General features: G+C 26.6%; 4 protein-coding genes and 1 long non-coding RNA gene across 6 annotated transcripts; 1 reads left to right on the forward strand and 4 right to left on the reverse strand.

The window, feature by feature from the left end:
* Positions 1–1,867: 1,867 nt before the first annotated feature.
* Positions 1,868–5,242, reverse strand: LOC105430002 (F-box/WD repeat-containing protein 4). 2 transcript variants are annotated; one of them, XM_011643296.3, is made up of 8 exons: positions 5,094–5,242; positions 4,719–4,936; positions 3,965–4,258; positions 3,370–3,520; positions 3,133–3,302; positions 2,873–3,001; positions 2,650–2,797; positions 1,868–2,573 (listed from the first exon to the last, which is right to left on the reverse strand). In XM_011643296.3, exons 1-8 carry the CDS (start codon positions 5,175–5,177, stop codon positions 2,400–2,402), a joined length of 1,368 nt encoding a protein of 455 aa, XP_011641598.3. In that variant the 5' UTR covers positions 5,178–5,242; the 3' UTR covers positions 1,868–2,399. The 2 variants fall into 2 exon arrangements, with proteins under 2 accessions (XP_011641598.3, XP_011641599.2); XM_011643297.2 differs by lacking the exon at positions 5,094–5,242 and adding an exon at positions 5,040–5,068.
* A 278-nt stretch (positions 5,243–5,520) lies between these two features.
* Positions 5,521–6,378, forward strand: LOC148936154 (uncharacterized). Its single transcript, XR_016139851.1, has 2 exons — positions 5,521–5,655; positions 5,918–6,378. It is a non-coding gene; the product is annotated as an uncharacterized LOC148936154 (long non-coding RNA).
* Positions 5,615–8,579, reverse strand: LOC105430126 (major facilitator superfamily domain-containing protein 6-like). Its single transcript, XM_089079542.1, has 9 exons — positions 8,522–8,579; positions 8,001–8,302; positions 7,441–7,783; positions 7,090–7,280; positions 6,813–6,949; positions 6,543–6,658; positions 6,173–6,418; positions 5,899–6,045; positions 5,615–5,816 (listed from the first exon to the last, which is right to left on the reverse strand). The coding sequence occupies exons 1-9, from the start codon at positions 8,577–8,579 to the stop codon at positions 5,746–5,748; spliced, it is 1,611 nt and encodes a 536-aa protein (XP_088935668.1). The 3' UTR covers positions 5,615–5,745.
* Positions 8,580–9,382: 803 nt separating this feature from the next.
* Positions 9,383–13,069, reverse strand: LOC105430001 (major facilitator superfamily domain-containing protein 6-like). The gene is made up of 10 exons (XM_089079540.1): positions 12,800–13,069; positions 12,464–12,589; positions 11,933–12,231; positions 11,232–11,571; positions 10,871–11,061; positions 10,593–10,729; positions 10,359–10,471; positions 10,012–10,257; positions 9,692–9,835; positions 9,383–9,609 (listed from the first exon to the last, which is right to left on the reverse strand). Exons 2-10 carry the CDS (start codon positions 12,519–12,521, stop codon positions 9,539–9,541), a joined length of 1,599 nt encoding a protein of 532 aa, XP_088935666.1. The 5' UTR covers positions 12,522–12,589; positions 12,800–13,069; the 3' UTR covers positions 9,383–9,538.
* Positions 13,070–14,484: 1,415 nt separating this feature from the next.
* LOC148936155 (major facilitator superfamily domain-containing protein 6-like) lies at positions 14,485–18,915 on the reverse strand. The gene is made up of 8 exons (XM_089079837.1): positions 18,847–18,915; positions 18,312–18,613; positions 17,655–18,000; positions 17,326–17,513; positions 17,054–17,190; positions 16,819–16,931; positions 16,474–16,719; positions 14,485–16,296 (listed from the first exon to the last, which is right to left on the reverse strand). Exons 1-8 carry the CDS (start codon positions 18,902–18,904, stop codon positions 16,001–16,003), a joined length of 1,686 nt encoding a protein of 561 aa, XP_088935963.1. The 5' UTR covers positions 18,905–18,915; the 3' UTR covers positions 14,485–16,000.
* Positions 18,916–18,991: the final 76 nt, after the last annotated feature.

Genomic DNA, 18,991 nt, shown 5'->3' on the forward strand with positions numbered 1-18,991 from the left:
TTTCATCTTTTATCTTTTTATTCTTCATTATCTTACACATTTTACTGCTGCATCAAAGTATCAATATTAATATATTTATCTCAAATTTTATTATATATGCATGTTTAGCGATGAATGATGATGGAATACTAAATTGCTGAAAATAATTAATATTAATAGAAACAAGGGTGATATCAAGCCCATCAAAAAATACAATAATATGAAACATATTTGCTACAAGAAGTCTAAAATGGTCCACTCGAATGACAATGAATTTGCATGCGACAGTCATGTATCGAGCTGACATTGTCTAAAAAACATTATGGACGACTATATGTCCCGTTATATAAATATATATCACTATATGATTCACAAATGATGATAACGTCGTTGCTACATACATAAGCAATTATTGAAGAAAAGTGCTTTATTATAAGATACATCGAGAAAAATATTAGATATACGTATATTCGATCAAAACACTTCGGATATATTTCAAAGACGTTTCATCTATAAATTATATAACAGTATTATATAACAGTATCAGATTTTAATATAAGAAATTTTATCGAAAATTTTAATTCTCTATAGCATGCTGTTTAAAAAGAGATTTCAATAAATCGTGCCTTTTAACATAATCTATATAGATTTCTTTACATGATAAATATAAATTATTTTTTAAACTGTGTATAATAACTTATATATAAATTTCTCTTCGTGCAAATGACAATTACGCGTGCCGTCTATGATGAGTTTTCCAAGTCTATTACGTTTATGTAGATAAATAATTTATTTCAATGGATCGAAAAAAATGTGAGTTCTATAAACATACTTTTATCGGAATTAATTATTTAATTAGTTAAATATATACGCAACTTTAAAAACTTTTTCAAAGTATAAATTCCTATTTAATTACCGAGCACGCTAACGAGTTCTAGATTTTACAGAATAATTGTGACTCGGATAAATATGACAGTGCAATGTCTTTTAATAAAGGGGTTTCTCCTTACCTTTGTATTAAGGTTCCAAAAATCTACACAATCCTGACTTCCGTGTCAGAATTATCCTGATTGATATAACAGGACATGATAATATAATATATATCATTATTACTATAAAAAAAAAAAAGACTGTTATCAGTGCACATGATACGCTTTTAATGGATTTAGAGTTGCACTCCGTCGGTCGGCTTTTATATAATTTATTTAAATAAATATAAACATATATATATATATATATATATATATATATAAGAATTCTTTTTAAATAAAATCGAGTAAGGCCGATTAACGTTGATGTAACCGAACTTTTATTATCTGTAAATCATGTGTGTAATAACAAATCGCATCGCAGGTGGATTTAAAATATTTCAATTTAAAAAGATAAGAAGTGCCTCTCCTATCTTTTAATTTTCATTAATAAAAGGAAGTGTAAATAATCTTTTCAGAAATTGATTTAATGAATTATTTATTAATATTGATTTTGAGTTATAAAAGTATCTCTTCTTTCTTCTAAATAAAAGGTTCATTTTTAAACACATGAAAAAAAAATGTAGAATATATTTTGCAGGCACTAATAGAATAAATCATTATTGTTCTCTGTTTTATCCAAAATGATTAATATAGTATTTTATAATGTTTATGTAAAATATGTAATTGATTAATATATTTATTTCATAACATCCCAAAATTTTGTTATATCAATCTCTTCGCATTTAATAGTTATAATCTAAAGTATTGCGAAATTTATTGATTCAATAGATTCTTTACTGCCATTGTTTTAAAATTTCTTTTTATATCTTATATTTTTTATGACTGTATTATTCTATGTATATGCATGGGGGAAAATGTTTTATGTACAAATCGTAATAATAAATTGTAATGCAATATTATTATAATACAATTGATTTTATTATATGAAATCATTTTTATTTATATGTCAAATTATAAATAAATAGATGTATACTTAAAAGTATCTAGAAAAAATTTTATTAACATAAATCATTTAGATAGATCTTTTGTATAGATTATAATTATAAGATATCAACATACAATTACGTACATATAGTACGATAATTGCAATTTGTTTCATTATAGTCTATAGTAAAAACATCACTAGTTTTACAAAATGCAGTTTTTATCAGATATATTACATCATTCAATTCTTAGAATTTAATTACTTTCATGTTTTTTTCCATGTTTCCTCATATCACAAATGGTACTTGCAATTAAACCTCTAGACCAATTCATAGCCTGTTCTTATTTCAAGATAGTCTTAAATGTCTCAAACTAATATAACTCCATTGATTTATATCTTAAATCTATACTTAAGACAATCTTAATCACAGCAACGCGTTCTAAAGTATTGGCCTTAATATGAGATATTTGGTTATAGTTCAAACTGTTGTTCTTGCAAGTGTTCTATGATGGACCAATATACAATGATTTATAATCAAATCTATTCTTTTGTGAACAGTTTAAGAAGTCTAATGTGATCAAGTGTTGATCTGTGGCGCAATATAGATGAGTATTATCAAATTGTATAGAATAGATCGGACTGCGTGTAGATGATGTTCGCGGATTCACATAATACAGCTAGAAATATTGAAAAAAATTTGTCAACTCTTTCTAATTCACAAACCGCATATGTCAATTTAAATTTAATAAGAACCTGAACGAAATTAGTCTTCCTCTGATCCCATAAAACAGCCAAACAATTATATTGCGTTCCTGTTACCATAGTATATCGATGATCGGACGAAAGACAATATAATGCTGCATCAGTTGGATCCTCCCACGAGCAAACACATTTTTGAGTTCTGAAATTATTATTGTTAACATTATACAACCGAACTAGGATATGCTTGAGAACATAGTCAAGATATGTATTATACCTTAAATCCCATTTTCGAATATATGTATCATAGCCACAAGTGAGTAAAATATGTGGATCATCCCATACCATATCTAAAATTCCAGCGCCGTGTTTCCATTGATGCTGCATTGTATCGATCTGTTTATAACTAAAATCTTTCCATTAGCTCCTTGTAACTTATTTAAATACATACCAAAATCATATTCCTAATGTCTTAATATGTATTCCTGTATGTTCTAATATACATTTAATAGCAATTAATTGTAATATTATGCATACCGTTCAATATTGACTATATGCAGTGATATCTTTGTACTGCCAGTTCCACATGAGCCAACAGCAAATTTTGTTTCCGTAGGATCAACTGAGAGCGATTTTACCATTTTCAAACCATTTATAGTGAGAACTTGTCTGTTACACGACGTACTTATCATTGGATGTCTTTGCATCTAAATAAATAAATTTTACATTACACTTATTATCACTACATTAGATAGCAAATTTTTTAAACCTTACCGATATTAAACCACTTTCATTACTTGAAATAACATATTCTGAAGTAGCATCTATAGCTCTAATAGAAGAAAAGCATGTATTTATATCATTATCTATCCTATAAACTGGAGTATTAAAGGTACTCTTCAAAAAGTAGGTTATACTACCATCCCTGTGAAGAATAAAAGATCATATAATGTGAGTAAAAAATTTAAGTCAAACACCTTGAATATTTTTTACTTATTTTTGATGATATGAAAAAAATTCAGTTTCAGATCAAAATAGAATGATTTTGAGAGAGATATATCTTGGTCATGTTGTTTTTTTTCTAGGTAAGGGTGTCAACAAAATATGAAGGGCACCTCTGCTCTTTTAAATGAAATTCTATTATTTTTTTTAATATGATTCCATTAATTAATTACTTTACATATAAAGTTAAGAATTAGAAAAATTATCGAAAAATCAAGTTTACAAGATTTTAAATTATATTTTAGTATATTTCTGACATAAAATATAAAATATCTTGTAAACTACCACTATATTAACCACTATCCTGTGGTCCTATATGGTGGTCAATAGTTTATGATATAATATGATTAGCTATATAAATATTTACCTATAACTACATATAACGTAATTTTTCCAAAGAAGGAATCTATAGATGTCATTTTGAGATGAAGAAAGTTGCTGATAATAATGGTTACATAAACCTTTCCGAATCCTGTTCACTATCATTTTGCGACTAAAGCAAAGAATTTCACTACCACAGCTCCACCAAATCTCATCGTTTGTTAATCTTATCCATGGTATTATTTTGGGCTTTGTACACATGATATACTTCTTGTATACTCCATACTTCCAATTATTAGATACACGCCAAGCAGTGTATGAATTTAATATTAAACTACACCTAAAAATAACAATAATTTTTCAAATTTTTACTATATATTTTTATATATTTTATTATATATATTCTCTCTCTCTCTCTCTCTCTCTCTCTCTCTCTCTCTCTCTATATATATATATATGCAATTAAAAAATACATACACACACACATACATACACATAATTATCATAAAAATATTAAATTTTAAATATAATATAATGAAGCATGTTATAGATATGTATACAAGTCAAATATCAAATAAAATTATTTCATTATTTTATTAATTTTACTTTTACACATGCACTCAAAATTGCTTCATTTAAATTGAAATTTAAATTCAAATGAAATTTCAAAGAAAGTTTAAATTATATGTACACCAATGTTTAAATTATATATATATATATATATATATATATATATATATATATATATAATTATAATTTGAATCACACACTTCACATGGTGTAAATGTAACTTAACATACCTTTCACGAAATCTTTTCGATACTTGATTCGTGACAAGACATTTTTTACTTTTTTTGGTCCAAACTGTATCTAAATGTATGAACTCGTTGAGTCGCTTGCACGTCTGGCCAAGACGTATCAAATCATATGCATCGCAATATTCGAAAATTTTGAATAACACATCATTCGGTAATATATCTAAACTCCAAGTACTTGCCATCCTTTTATCATGTAAAATCTAATAATAAAAAAAAAGAACAGTAATTTTTAAGCAAACGAATCGTGCAATCAAATTGAGAAAAAAATGTAAGTTTTTATTGTATTATTTTAAAATTCTTAACATGTCAATCTACTTATTACTAAAGTATAACACAGCATAACATAACCTGACATACCACAATAGTTCCACTTGGAAAGGAATCGAAGTTGTGATTCTTTAAGGTTGGTTTGACATTAGTCGTGCAATCGCAAGAACGCATGAACCAATCACAGTTAATTAATATTTTGCGATCATAATATGATTGGTTTATACATTTGGATTCATACATTAAACTGAAAGCAAGAATCATACCAAAAATTCTAACATAGTTGCAAAGCGGCTTTTTCTGCGAACAAAACGATCAGTGTGCGGTCGATGATTATTGATCTTTACTTGAGGCTTTGGTCCTTTAATTTAAATCAGTTACATTGACAAAATATTCAATCAAGTTGTACAATCATTGTGTGCAGAATAGCAATTTTTAATGCACATTAATCTGACCTAATGTAGATAAACAAATCCGCTATGTATCACATAATATACGTTATAATTACGTGATCATTATTTGTTTATGCAAAAAATATATCTTTTAAGAATATATTTTTTATATCGAAATACGTCAAACAATAAGATCGAAGGAAGAAAGTTGCAAATGTCTCGGTCAAGTCTACACATGCTATAATTCACATATTTATAATGTGCGTTTTATATCATAATATATATATATATAAAATTAAAATTTCATAATATTATTATAACAAATATATAGTTATTATAGTAAACATGCATTACGTTTCTGCTACAACACAATGTCTCTGCGCATCGTCAGGTTTTCTCCATTCAACATTGTGTTTTGTGTCTATAATAAAAAGAGTTTTTTTACATTTACAGTTTGTAAAAATTCATCGTATTTTGACACATCAGAGTATTTGGTTTCTTACCTAAGATTTTTTGTTTTAGATATAGAGTGTAAATTACAAAAAACATTAACATACAAAGTCCTGCGAGTCCAGCATATATTCTTAAAGTTATCCGACCACCAATTTTTCTATATAAGATACCAGCTGTGAAACCACCAATTGCATATCCTAAAAAAATATTCTAGTAATTTACATGATACGTAATTGAATGAATTGAGAAAGTACGTATATTAATATTATTTGTGTAAACTCTTTTTAAAATAATTTTTCATGTTTAACAAATAAGGAAGCTTACCAACACCTTCCTTCATTCCTGCTGTAATTCCTTGAACAGTAGCCGACGTGCCATGTGGTGATATTATGCTCGCATACATTACTATTGTTGAGTAATTAAGTGCGTATGATGGCCCTTGAAGGATAACTTCTACTAGAACTATATACCATGGCGTTGGTACCACGGATATTAATATCAACCTTATCATATAGCATGCAAATGTAAATGTAAGTGTATAACCATATCCAAATTTCCTCAATATTTTTCCTAAAAAAAATATTTTTCTAATATTTTTCTTAGAAAATAAATGTCTCCAATTATGTATTAGGCAAGATATGATAAACTCTTGTATAGCAAAACAAAAAAAAGCGAAAAAGAATCTTAAAGTTACCTGCCATGAAGAAGAATATTATTTTGCTACCGAGAAACGCCGCGGCTACTATCAAACCCTCTATTAATTTAACTTCACTCATGTAACCGGTCACCATAGCAAGATCTTCTACATACCTAATAAAGACAAAATCTTCTAATATCTAATAAAACAAACTATTGAAATGTAATTTGACTCGAATGTTTATACGCGCGCACGCCATTTTATTATATTAAAATCAAGAATACAAGGTATGCGACCGCGCATATCGATAAAGAAAAAGAAAATTACCAGAATAAAAAAAAAATTGTAAAACTCTCAAGAATGCCGGAAAATATAGCGAAACATAAAAATATAATAATTGATATCAATTTCAAAACCGCACATACGTCTTTTAATATATTTGTCGAGTTCAACATTTGCGGCAGCTGTAACAAAAATATGACTATTAAGAACACATTATATATATATATATATATATATATATATATATATATGAATGAAAATATTGTGCTATATATTGCTTAAACTTGTATAACATTTTTTTTTTAATATATAATATAATTACTTTTAATTTTTTACAACTTGCTAAATCGAAACCAAAAAGTACGAGCATAATAATAAACGCTGGTGTGTAATCTTTATAAACTTTTCCTTGTGACCACAAGTCTATTGCATAGCCAGATAGAAGTGCTGTCAGACAATAACCGACTGAACCCCATAGTCGTTGCTTACCGTATTTCAATCGTCTATTTTCACCTGAAAAGATTTATCGAGAACAATATTTTGGTTTTATATAAACTAAGAATATATAAAGTTGTAAAATATGTTGTATGGTTATTTTATATTTTAGTTTTATATGTATATATATATATATATATATATATATATATATATATTTTTTTTTTAAATTAATTACCTAATACATCAAAGCAAATTGCATCGGTTATGGTGAGAGAAATATAATAAAAAGTGTTGCCAAGAGACATGAAAATTACGAATCCCCAGAAAGTGATAGATACGTACAAACAATCATCATCTTTAAAGTTATCACAAGTAACGTTACAATTATAAACCGTTGTTATATTTCTTTGACAGAATGTTGTTTCGTTATCATTTAATAAACATGTAGTATTTGATGAAATAATTGCTTCTTTTTCGATTGCATAAAAAGATAATCGTGTGGAAAAATTTGTATCCTTGCACATCCAATGACATATAGTATTTTTCGTATCGTTACACGATGCGACTTTTGAGGCATACTTGAATAAGAAATAAATAATGCTTTTAAATATAAAATTAAAAATATAATTTTATACATTTAAAAATATAATATAATTTTATACATTAATCAGGCATTAGTAAAAATTTAATAATAAATTTAAAATCTTTTGAAATACATTTTTGGAATGAATTACATATCAAATCTCTAATATATATAAAGATAAAATAAACAATTATAAGTAAATATTAACTTACGTAACTTTCATCGCACGGTTGCAAAGATTCGCAGGAGACATTTTGAAATGGATGATCTGATAATATTGGTTCTGGTATAGACGGTAAAAAGTATAAAAAAATGTAAAATACAGTTGTTAAGACGAGAATAGTCACAAAGATCGCTTTTCTCCAGGTATTAAAGTAATCCGCGATGTAACCAAATATTATTGTAGCGATCAAATATGCAATAGGCAAAATTGCGACGATGCTACCTATAACTACTGATGATACACCAAGTTGCTTGCCATAAACTGACAAATATGGCACGATGGGACCCATGGCTAAAATAAAGAAAACATTCTATATTTGCTTGATAATATAAATTTATTAAAGTATTAATACATATGTGATTTGTTTAATGTTTTTATAATTTTTGACATTATAAATAGTTTTATATATGTAGCTTTTTATGATATATTTTTTATAAAAGATACATCTAAAAATTTTAAAATCGAATAAATTAACAGATCTTATTATAAGATGTTATAATGATTACTCACCTGCCATAAAGAAAAAGTAATGTGCCTTTATAGGCAGTTGGGAATAATTAATTTTCATATTTAAATAACAACACATAGAAGATAATATATTTATAAACTTTTCTATTCACTTGTAAAAACGTATTAAGTTAACGTTCTGAACTAATAATGATAAATATAAATATGAAATTATTTTAAAATACTAATGCGCAAGAATTTTATAAAAAATTCTTTATTCTTCTTTTAATATTTATTAAATAAATATTTTTCGTAGCAATATGCCGTATTTAAATATTGACACTAGACTTTTCTTTGAAGAATGAACAAATAAAACTGCAATTTTTATTAAAAATGCATCAGTTATTTGAATAACGCTAGTTGCAATAACGATAGTTTAATAACTTGTGATAAGTCGATAAGTAGGTAAACATAACATAATTTTATAACATTATTACACAAAACGATCTTTACATTATCATTATATGTATTTAAAATTTATAATTTTTTATAATGTCCGTTATATTTCTAATGTTGCTCAATAAAATTTAATGCTTTACTTGCAATATCAATTTAATTTTCACTACAGTATTTGATTCTTAAATATTATTATTATAATAAATAATTTCAAATATTGTTTTGAAGAACCGTGAGAATAGTAATGCATTGTAAAACTGAATACTTTTCTGTTAAAAATTTGTGTTTAAAAACATCGTTATTTTCGATAAGAATGAGATAACCGGTACATAAGAATAAGATAACGATGCGTAACGCAGAAATTACAATGCATTTAGAATTACAATGTATTTAGCTTGCAATATTTATTTTTAAGTCGCATTTCAATCCTATTAACATTCATCATTGTATAGTGAATAATTAAAAGTCTTTTGAGTGTAAAAAGGTACATATATTTTACATTCATTTAGTTCCACTTAGTTATTTTTATCTTTATATAAAAATAAAAATTAATTTCTCATTACATTAAATAAATAAATAAAGAAGATATTACATCAAAAGAATATAAAAAGAAGAAAATACATATTATCCTTCAGCTCCCATACAATATTCCTGCGCATCGTCAGGCTTTTTCCATTTAACATTACTTCGTGTATCTATAATAAAGAAAAAAATGTTTTGTTCTCTTACAATATTTTAGAAAAGATATATTGTATATTAAAAAATTATATTTCTTACATGTCTTATCGTTCAAATAAATAATGTAAAGAACAAAATATATTAATGCATCAAACGCTGCGAGTACTGAAAATATTCTTAGAGTTGTCGTACCACCGAATTTCTTATAAAAGATGCCTCCTAATAAACTACCAATTGAAACCCCTAGAAATTAAAAAGTGTTATAACATGTCATAACCATATCTGATGATTGATTGCAAAGATACATAATGTATTGTTATTACAAATTATTTGCGTGTATCAAGTTTTTTGGTTACAAAGAGATTGGACATAGATCTCAAAATCTATAAATTGAAAGAAACTTTCGAAAAAAATTTTACCAAAACCGTCATGCACACTCTGAACGATTCCTTGGACTGTAGTTGATGCACCGGGGGGTGTTATAACACTTGCGTACGATACTATTGTTGCTAAGCAGAGCGAATATGATAGTCCATGCATGAAAAATTCTATAGGAAGTATCCACCATGGCGTCGGAGCTACAGATATTAATCCCAACCGAAGCGCGTAACATATAAAACAAAATGTAAAAATATGACCATATCCAAGCTTCTTCAATATTTTGCCTGAAAAAAAAAATCTCACAATGTAGTATTAACTAAAAAGATATTTTTGATTATATAAAACATAATATATGTATAAAATTGAAATAAAGAAATAATGTTACCGGATAGAAAGAAGGATACCGTTTCGCCGAAATTCTGAACTCCTACGATTAAACCTTCTATCAATTTGATTTTATCCATGTAACCAGTCGCATCAGCAAAATCTTCTAAATACCTAAAAAAAAATTACATATAAATATTTGGCATTACATATAAATAATTAATTATATTTGACTTTTTATATTTTATATAGAATAAGCAAGAATATAATGCTGTCCATTGAGACAAAAATTTACCAAAACAAAAAATTACTCGTGAAGCCATAAAGAATGCCGGTAAATACAGCAAAAAACAGAAATATAACGACAGATTTTAATTTCAAAAGCGCAAATACATCCTTTACTATAGTTGACGATCCTGATTCAAATGGCATCTGAAAAACAAAACAAACACGTCACAATTTATTTTTGTCACAATTTATAACAAAAATGTATATTTAGAATAATAAAGATTTAAGAACGAAATTATACGCTATCGATTTAGTTTACATTCGCTTTTCCAATGCAAAACCCACCTTCAAGCTTTTGCAACAAACCAAATCGATACCAGTCAATACGAGTACAAGATAAAGCACGGGAGTGAAAGTTTTATAGGCTTTCCCCTGTGACCACAAGTCTATCATGTATCCAACTATACATCCAGCGATACCAAAACCTATTGTACCCCATAATCGCTGCTTACCATACTTTAACCGTTCATTTTCACCTAAAGAGGAAAGCTTTATCAAAAAGAGGCCTATCTATTTTTTAGATAACTTTATTACATAAAGCTGTGAAGTGATTTTATTTCTATGTATATTTTAAATCGTTATACTTTGACATTTAACTTTGATATTTTCAGATTGGAAATAAGATGTACATTCTTAAATCGCATACTTAATATGGCAAAGCAAATTGCATCGTTTATAATCATGGTAACGTGAAAACCAATCTCGCCAAGTAACAGTAAGACGATGTAACTCCAAAACGTGATAGATGTATATACACAATGATCATCTTCAAAATTGTCACAGATAACGTTACAACTATAATTTGTTGTTATATTTTCTTGGTGAAATGATATATCGTTGACATTTATTAAACATGCAGTATCCAGTGAAATAATTCTTTTTTCGATGGCGTGAAAAGATAATCGTGTAGAAAAATTCGTGTCTTTGCATAACCAATGACACCTAGTATCTTTCATTCCATTACATAATGCTGTTGCTGATGCATGCTTGAATAAGAAATAAATAATGTTTAAAAAAAGTTGAAAATATTTTTTGCTGAAAAAACTAATAATTTAATTCAATTTTATATATATTAATTTTATTATTATTATTGTTGAAATTATATTATTTTATATATATTTTTAGAACCGTTAGTTAAATTTAGTAACATTTATTTATGCATTTTCGGAAAACAATTTATATTTAATATGTTTTACAAAAACATAATTTTATAAACATAAAACATATATAAAAATTAATTTATGAATTTATAAATTGATTTTATACAAAATAGTAAAATAACATTACAAATATCTCACAAACACATTTAACATTTTATAAAAAATATACGATTGCAAAAAGACTTACATGTTCTACGTCACAATGCGATAATAATGAATACGAAACATTTTCAAAATGAACTGTCAGTACTGGATCTGGCATTGCCGGTAAAAAGAATATCCCCACAAAGCAGCTATTTGTCATGACAATAAATATTATAAAGATCGTTTTTCTCCATGCTCGAGAATAATCCATGATGAAACCAAATATTGGTTTTGTTATCAGATATAATAAAGGTGAAATAGCAGATATGCTACCTATAATTAATGGTGAAAAACCAAGTTGCTTTCCGTAAACATGTAAAAATGGATAAGTGCAACCTACACCTAGAATAAAAAGAATAATTATAAATATACACATTTGATCGTATTATTTACTAGCGTCTGATAGTAATTTTAATATCTATTTAATATCTATTTTGTTGTGTAATACATATTTTTTAATTAAAATCTATATCTATAATATTGATATTTTCAGATTGGAAATAAGATTAAATTTTTTATATTAAATTTTTTACATTTTTAAATAAAATGTTATTTAATTAGTATTAGTACTTACCACCTATGAAAAAGAAATAATGTATTTTTATAGGCAGCAGTTTTTTATTAACTTTCATGATTTATATTGAAGTAAAGTTAAATGTTGACGTTTAATAAGTTGTGTGTCTTACTATTTATTTATAGTCTGTAATATAACGCATAAAAACATTAAATTTATCTATGTTTTGTAATGATATAAAAATTCGGAAATTCAGAAAACATTTTATATGCATATTTATATTATATCATTCAATGATTATAGCAGAAGATATAAAAAAATAAAATTAAATATTTATATATCACAACTAAATAAAATAAATTTTATAGATAATCAAAAGCATAATATTTCACAAACATTTTAGTGTTCACGTGATCAATACTTTTTTCATCACATTTTGATATAGTTTATAAAATTTAATTTAATAAAACTCCAAAAAACACGTGTAGTATTCGCTACGACTATGGTTGACGCCATGTGACGCGTTGTATATATCTGCTAAAAATTTAAAAGCATGATTTATATACCATACCATTATTCTTTGTTATCTATACAAATAAAGTGTATTTGTAAGTCTAATAAATGCTTTCTAAACATAAAGTTCTTCAAAAAAATGTCATACATAAATAGTGTTATATACTTATATATATATACAGATATTAAATAAAATTGTCATCAATATAGAATTTGTCATAAAGAAAATTTCAAAGATTTTATATATTCAAGAAATATTATTCTCATTAATTCTATACTATTATATATTAAATTACAATAAGATTTACTTTAATAAAAATTAAATTTTTATATTGTTAAAAAGTCGTATTATAAAACATCTAATGGCATTAAAAGATTCCATATTTAAGTAATAACAACTTTGTTGTTCCTCTTATGATAAAAATGCAATATTGCATAGAGATTAAAAAAGTCTCTAATAATATTAGAGACGCAATTATTACGTTAGAATACATTATCATATATCAATTATTATAATTTGTCGAAAAAAGGTGACTAACAATCTGTGCCAGAATGTTAAAAAGTTTACATTCTTGGAAATCCAATGACATGTGGTGATTTGCTGCACTATTATTACGTTACACTGATGTATTATTATATGATGCCATTGCTAAAGTATGCTTAAATAAAAAAAACTCTTTAAAATTATATTTTTAAGTATTAATAATCCTATTATCCTTATAGATTTAGTATTGAAAAACACTAAAATTTTAAAAAGCTAAAACAAATAATATTGTAAGAATTTTTTTAGTTTAGTAAGAAAATACGCGTCCATAAAGAAAATTTACTTTATATCACAAGGCAATAGAAATTCACAGGAAACATTATGAAATTGTTGATTTGATTAGCATTGAAATCAGTACTGAATAAAAGATGAAACAGTACTTGTTAAATCAATCAATGCTATAAAAAGTTTTCAGAAACGAAAATAATCCAAAACCGAATGTTGTTTTCGTTATCACGGATAGAATATGCAAGATGTCGGTGATACAACTCATAGCGAATGATAAAATACTAAACTGTTTATCATGAACCAACAATAAACAATAGAAATAGAAAAAATAAATAGCTAAAATAATAATTATTGTAATTACGTTTACATATGTATGTTTAATATCATTATTGTAATGTGTTATATAATTATGTTTATATTTAATATGTAAAATACCGGAAATATTTTTAAATTAAATTAATTCTTTGGTACAAAATATAACATATAACATATTCAAGGTATATACGGTTACCCACTTGTTATAAAAAGTATTGTATAAAACAGTAATGAGTTTTTATTAGTAATTGTTTCTAATTAATTTTCATGATTTACTTTGCAAGTAAAAACAGATAAAAATATATGTATGTAACGGTCAAACGAAATGTATTTCCATTTTAATCAAATCCAATGAGAAGCACGAACAATAGCAAATTTAACTAAATAAAAAGGATAAAAGTATTAATACTTTACAAATATTTTAATGTATACGACATCGACACTTTTTTTCATTACGTTTAAACATCTGATTTCATAACAAAATTATATATACAGGGTCATTCAAAACAATCGTTTGTCCCCCTAAAATGTCATATTCCTGAGTCGATTCTAGGATGATTTTTTTTTGTATACCAAATTTTTATTAGAAGCTTAGCTTTTGAATTATAAGAGAAAACAGTTCGCGAATTACGGACTGCATACAGAAGATAGGCAGGAGCGGTGCAACTCACTATCCAACGCGGGCGATTACGTGAGGCACTCAATACAATCAGCTGATAGTTACACGCGAGTATTGATATATGCAACACATGCATGCTTGCATCTTATCACACACACACACACACACACACACACACACACACACACACACACACACACACACACACACACACACACACACACACACACACACACACACACACACACACACACACACACAACACACACACACACACAAACACACACACACACAAACACACACGCACATGCAATCACCCGCGTCAGACGCCCGCTGAATTGCATCGCCCCTGCCTATCTTTTGTACCCGTAATTCGCGAACTATTTTCCTTTATAATTCAAAAACTAAAGCTTAAAAATTTGGTAGAGGAAACATCATCTTAGAATCGACTCAGGAATATGACATTTTAAGGACAAATGGTCGGTAACGGCGGCCAAATCCGCGGTAACGAAAAGATTAAATGAAATTTGCATCATAAACAAAGCTTAATTGAAATACGTGTGTGTATCTTATTATAATATAATAATTTTACAAGTTTTAAGATATAAAAATTGAACTATAATATTCTAAATAATTTTAAATAAATAAAATTATTGTTTAATAAAAATTAATTCTGCAAGTTGTTAAACGCTTTTATTATAAACAATTGATTGTAACATTTAGTATTTATGCGATTGGAGTATTATTACTTTTAATGACGATAGATGACATAGAGACTAGGATTTTATTAAAATGTAATCTTGTACAACTTCATCAGATAAAAAGATTATAAGTGTACGGGCTTGTAATAGATCGACTCGAATCGTTTCTCCAACTAAAGTCTTTATTTTTGCGTATTACTACAATTTGCTCAGTTCGCTTATTCAATCTCGACTCCTCGTCTTTTCACACGCTTGTCTATTTATACAATATCAAATATTTATCAAATATTATCCTATCTAATAAGCAAATGACACGTCGTGATCTCTCATTTGTTATCTCGCTCGCAAATATATCGATTAGTAATACATGTCGAGTTCGCTCACAATTCGGAGCAACAGTTTATAATAAAAGCGATTAAATTTATTATTTAATCACCAACAATAAGATTAAACAAAAAGTTAAAAAATTGCAAATACATCGTTGTAAGATCTATACTATCTATATGTATATCATTAATGAGATCTGTTTAAATGTTTTCAATATCAGTTTTCGTTTAGCCATTAATTATATATGTACCGAAAAAATATCATAATATATCCTCATAGATTAAGAAATCAAATTTTATGCTCTTTTTTATATATAAACTAATATCATTAGACAAAACATTAAAAAAATATTAATTATCTGCTATGGCGCAGTGTTTTCTTGCATCATCAGGCTTCTTCCATTTAATATTACTTCGTGTATCTACAATGAAAAGAAAGACGTTTGTTCTTTTACAATATCCTAAAAAAGGTACATTGTATATTAAAAAATTATATTTCTTACATGTCTTATTTCTCAGATAAATAATATAAAGAATAAAATATGTTAATGCATCAAACGCTGCGAATACTGAAAATATTCTTAGAGTTATCGTACCACCATATTTCTTATAAAAGATGCCTCCTAATAAAGCACCAATTGAAACCCCTAGAAATTAAGAAATGTTATAACATGTCATAATCATCATATCTGATTGATTGCAAAGATATATAATGTATTGTTATTACAAATTATTTGCGTGTATCAAGTTTTTTGGTTACAAAGAGATTGGACATAGATCTCAAAATCTATAAATTGAAAGAAACTTTCGAAAAAAATCATTACCAAAACTGTCATGCATGCTTTGAACGATTGCTTGGACTGTAGCTGATGCACCGGGTGGTGTTATAACACTTGCGTACGATACTATTGTTGCTAAGCAGAGCGAAAATGATAGCCCATGCATGAAAAATTCTATAGGAAGTATCCACCATGGCGTCGGAACTAAAGATATTAATCCCAACCGAAGCGCGTAACATATAAAACAAAGTGTAAAAGTATGACCATATCCAATCTTCTTCACAATTTTGCCTGGAAAAAAATCTCACAATGTAGTATTAACCAAAAAGATATTTTTGATTATATAAAACATAATATATGTATAAAATTGAAATAAAGAAATAATGTTACCGGATAGAAAGAAGGATACCGTTTCGCCGAAATTCTGAACTCCTACGATTAAACCTTCTATCAATTTGATTTTACCCATGTAACCAGTCGCATCAGCAAAATCTTCTAAATACCTAAAGAAAAAAGAAAAAATTACATATAATAAATATTTAGCATAATTAATTATATTTGACTTTTTATATTTTATATAGAAAAAACAAAAAATGTAATGCTGTCCGTTGAGACAAAAATTTACCAAAACAAAAAATTACATATGAAGCTATGAATAATGCCGGTAAATACAGCAAAAAACAGAAATATAACGACAGATTTTAATTTCAAAAGCGCAAATACATCCTTTATTATAGTTGACGATCCTGATTCAAATGACATCTGAAAAACAAAACAAACACGTTTTGTCACAATTTATAACAAAAATGTATATTTAGAATAATAAAGATTTAAGAACGAAATTACACATTATCGATTTAGTTTACATTACATTCGTTTTTCCAATGCAAAACCCACCTTCAAGCTTTTGCAACAAACCAAATCGATACCAGTCAATACGAGTATAAGATAAAGCACGGGAGTAAAAGTTTTATAGGCCTCCTCCTGTGACAAGTTTACCATGTATCCAACTATACATCCTGTAATACCAAAAGCTATTGTACCCCATAATCGCTGCTCACCATACTTTAACCGTTTATTTTCACCTAAAGAGGAAAATTTTATTGGAAAAAAAGATCCATTTATTTTTTAGACAACTTTATTACATAAAGCTGTGAAATTATTTTGTTATATATATTTTAAATTGTTATATTCAACTGTAAGATGTACATTCTTAAATCGCATACTTAATATGGCAAAGCAAGTTGCATCGTTTATGATCATGACAACGAAATAACCAGTCTCGCCAAGAAACAGTAAGAGCATGTAACTCCAGAACGTGATAGATGTCCATATACAATAATTATTTTCAAAATTGTCACAGGTAACGTTGCAATTATAATTTGCTGTTATATTTTCATGATGGAATGATGTATCGTTGACATTTATCAAACACGCAGTATCCAATGAAATAATTGTTTTCCTTTCGGTTGCGTTACGAAAAAATAATCGTGTGGAAAAATTCGTGTCCTTGCATAACCAATAACACGTGATATCTTTCACACTGTTATCCGATTCGATTGCTGATGTATGCTTAAATAAAGAATAAATTACGATTAAAAAACATTGAGTACAGTTTTTGCTAAATGAAACTAATAATTTAACATTATTATTATGGAAAATATATTATTTTATATATATTTTTAGTTGACATTGCATTTATTTAAAATGTATTTTAATTTACGCATATGTTTTACAAAAACATAATTTTATAAATATAAAATATATATATAAAAATTGATTTACAAATTTATAAATTGATTTTGCTACAAAATAGCATTACACATATCTTACAAACACATTTAACATTTTTATCAAAGATATACGATTGTAAAAAGGCTTACATCATGTTCTATGTCACAAAGCGATAAAAATGGATACGAAACATTTTCAAAATGATCTGTCAGTACTGGACCTGGCATTGCCGGTAAAAAGAATATCCCCACAAAGCAGCTATTTGTCATGACAATAAATATTATACAGATCGTTTTTCTCCATGCTCGAGAATAATCCATGATGAAACCAAATATTGGTTTTGTTATCAGATATAATAAAGGCACAATAGCAGATATGCTACCTATAACTAATGGTGAAAGGCCAAGTTGTTTTCCATAAACATGTAAAAATGGATAAGTGCAACCTAAACCTAGAATAAAAAGAATAATTATAAATTTACACATTTAATCGTATTATTTATTAATGACTGATACCAATTTAATTTTAATATTTATTTACATTGTTGTGTAATACATATCTCTCAATTAAAATCTATATCTATAATATAGATATCTTCATATTGGAAAAAAGATTTATTTATTTATATTAAATTTTTTACATTTTTAAATAAAATGTTATATAGTTAGTATAAGTAATACTTACTAGCTAAGAAAAAGAAATAATGGAGTTTTATAGGCAGCAGTTTATTATTAACTTTCATGATTTATATTGAAGTAAAGTTAAATGTTGACGTTTAATAAGTCTATGTCTTACTATTTTATTTATAGTCTGTAACGTAACGCATAAA

Source organism: Pogonomyrmex barbatus, unplaced genomic scaffold (assembly GCF_055798465.1).
Source record: "Pogonomyrmex barbatus isolate J1 unplaced genomic scaffold, ASM5579846v1 scaffold3, whole genome shotgun sequence".
Classification (NCBI taxonomy): domain Eukaryota; kingdom Metazoa; phylum Arthropoda; class Insecta; order Hymenoptera; family Formicidae; genus Pogonomyrmex; species Pogonomyrmex barbatus.

Bases quoted from the DNA above. Each gene is read 5' to 3' on its own strand.
- LOC105430001 (XM_089079540.1), bottom strand. From the start codon at position 12,521: ATGAAAGTTAATAAAAAACTGCTGCCTATAAAAATACATTATTTCTTT. The intron at 10,730-10,870 runs GTGGGTTTTGCA...TTTGTTTTTCAG, and splicing joins TTTGTTGCAAAAGCTTGAAG to ATGCCATTTGAATCAGGATC. The intron at 10,258-10,358 runs GTAACATTATTT...TTTTTTTTTCAG, and splicing joins GGTATCCTTCTTTCTATCCG to GCAAAATATTGAAGAAGCTT.
- LOC148936155 (XM_089079837.1), bottom strand. From the start codon at position 18,904: ATGAAAGTTAATAATAAACTGCTGCCTATAAAACTCCATTATTTCTTT. The intron at 17,514-17,654 runs GTATGCGATTTA...TTTCCTCTTTAG, and splicing joins AACTTGCTTTGCCATATTAA to GTGAAAATAAACGGTTAAAG. The intron at 16,720-16,818 runs GTAACATTATTT...ATTTTTTTCCAG, and splicing joins GGTATCCTTCTTTCTATCCG to GCAAAATTGTGAAGAAGATT.
- LOC105430126 (XM_089079542.1), bottom strand. From the start codon at position 8,579: ATGAAAATTAATTATTCCCAACTGCCTATAAAGGCACATTACTTTTTC. The intron at 6,950-7,089 runs GTAATTATATTA...TTTTTGTTACAG, and splicing joins CAAGTTGTAAAAAATTAAAA to CTGCCGCAAATGTTGAACTC. The intron at 6,419-6,542 runs GTAACTTTAAGA...TATTTTTTTTAG, and splicing joins AATATTCTTCTTCATGGCAG to GAAAAATATTGAGGAAATTT.
- LOC105430002 (XM_011643296.3), bottom strand. From the start codon at position 5,177: ATGCGTTCTTGCGATTGCACGACTAATGTCAAACCAACCTTAAAGAAT. The intron at 4,937-5,093 runs GTATGTCAGGTT...TTTTATTATTAG, and splicing joins TTCCAAGTGGAACTATTGTG to ATTTTACATGATAAAAGGAT. The intron at 3,002-3,132 runs GTATGCATAATA...GAAAGATTTTAG, and splicing joins CATATAGTCAATATTGAACG to TTATAAACAGATCGATACAA.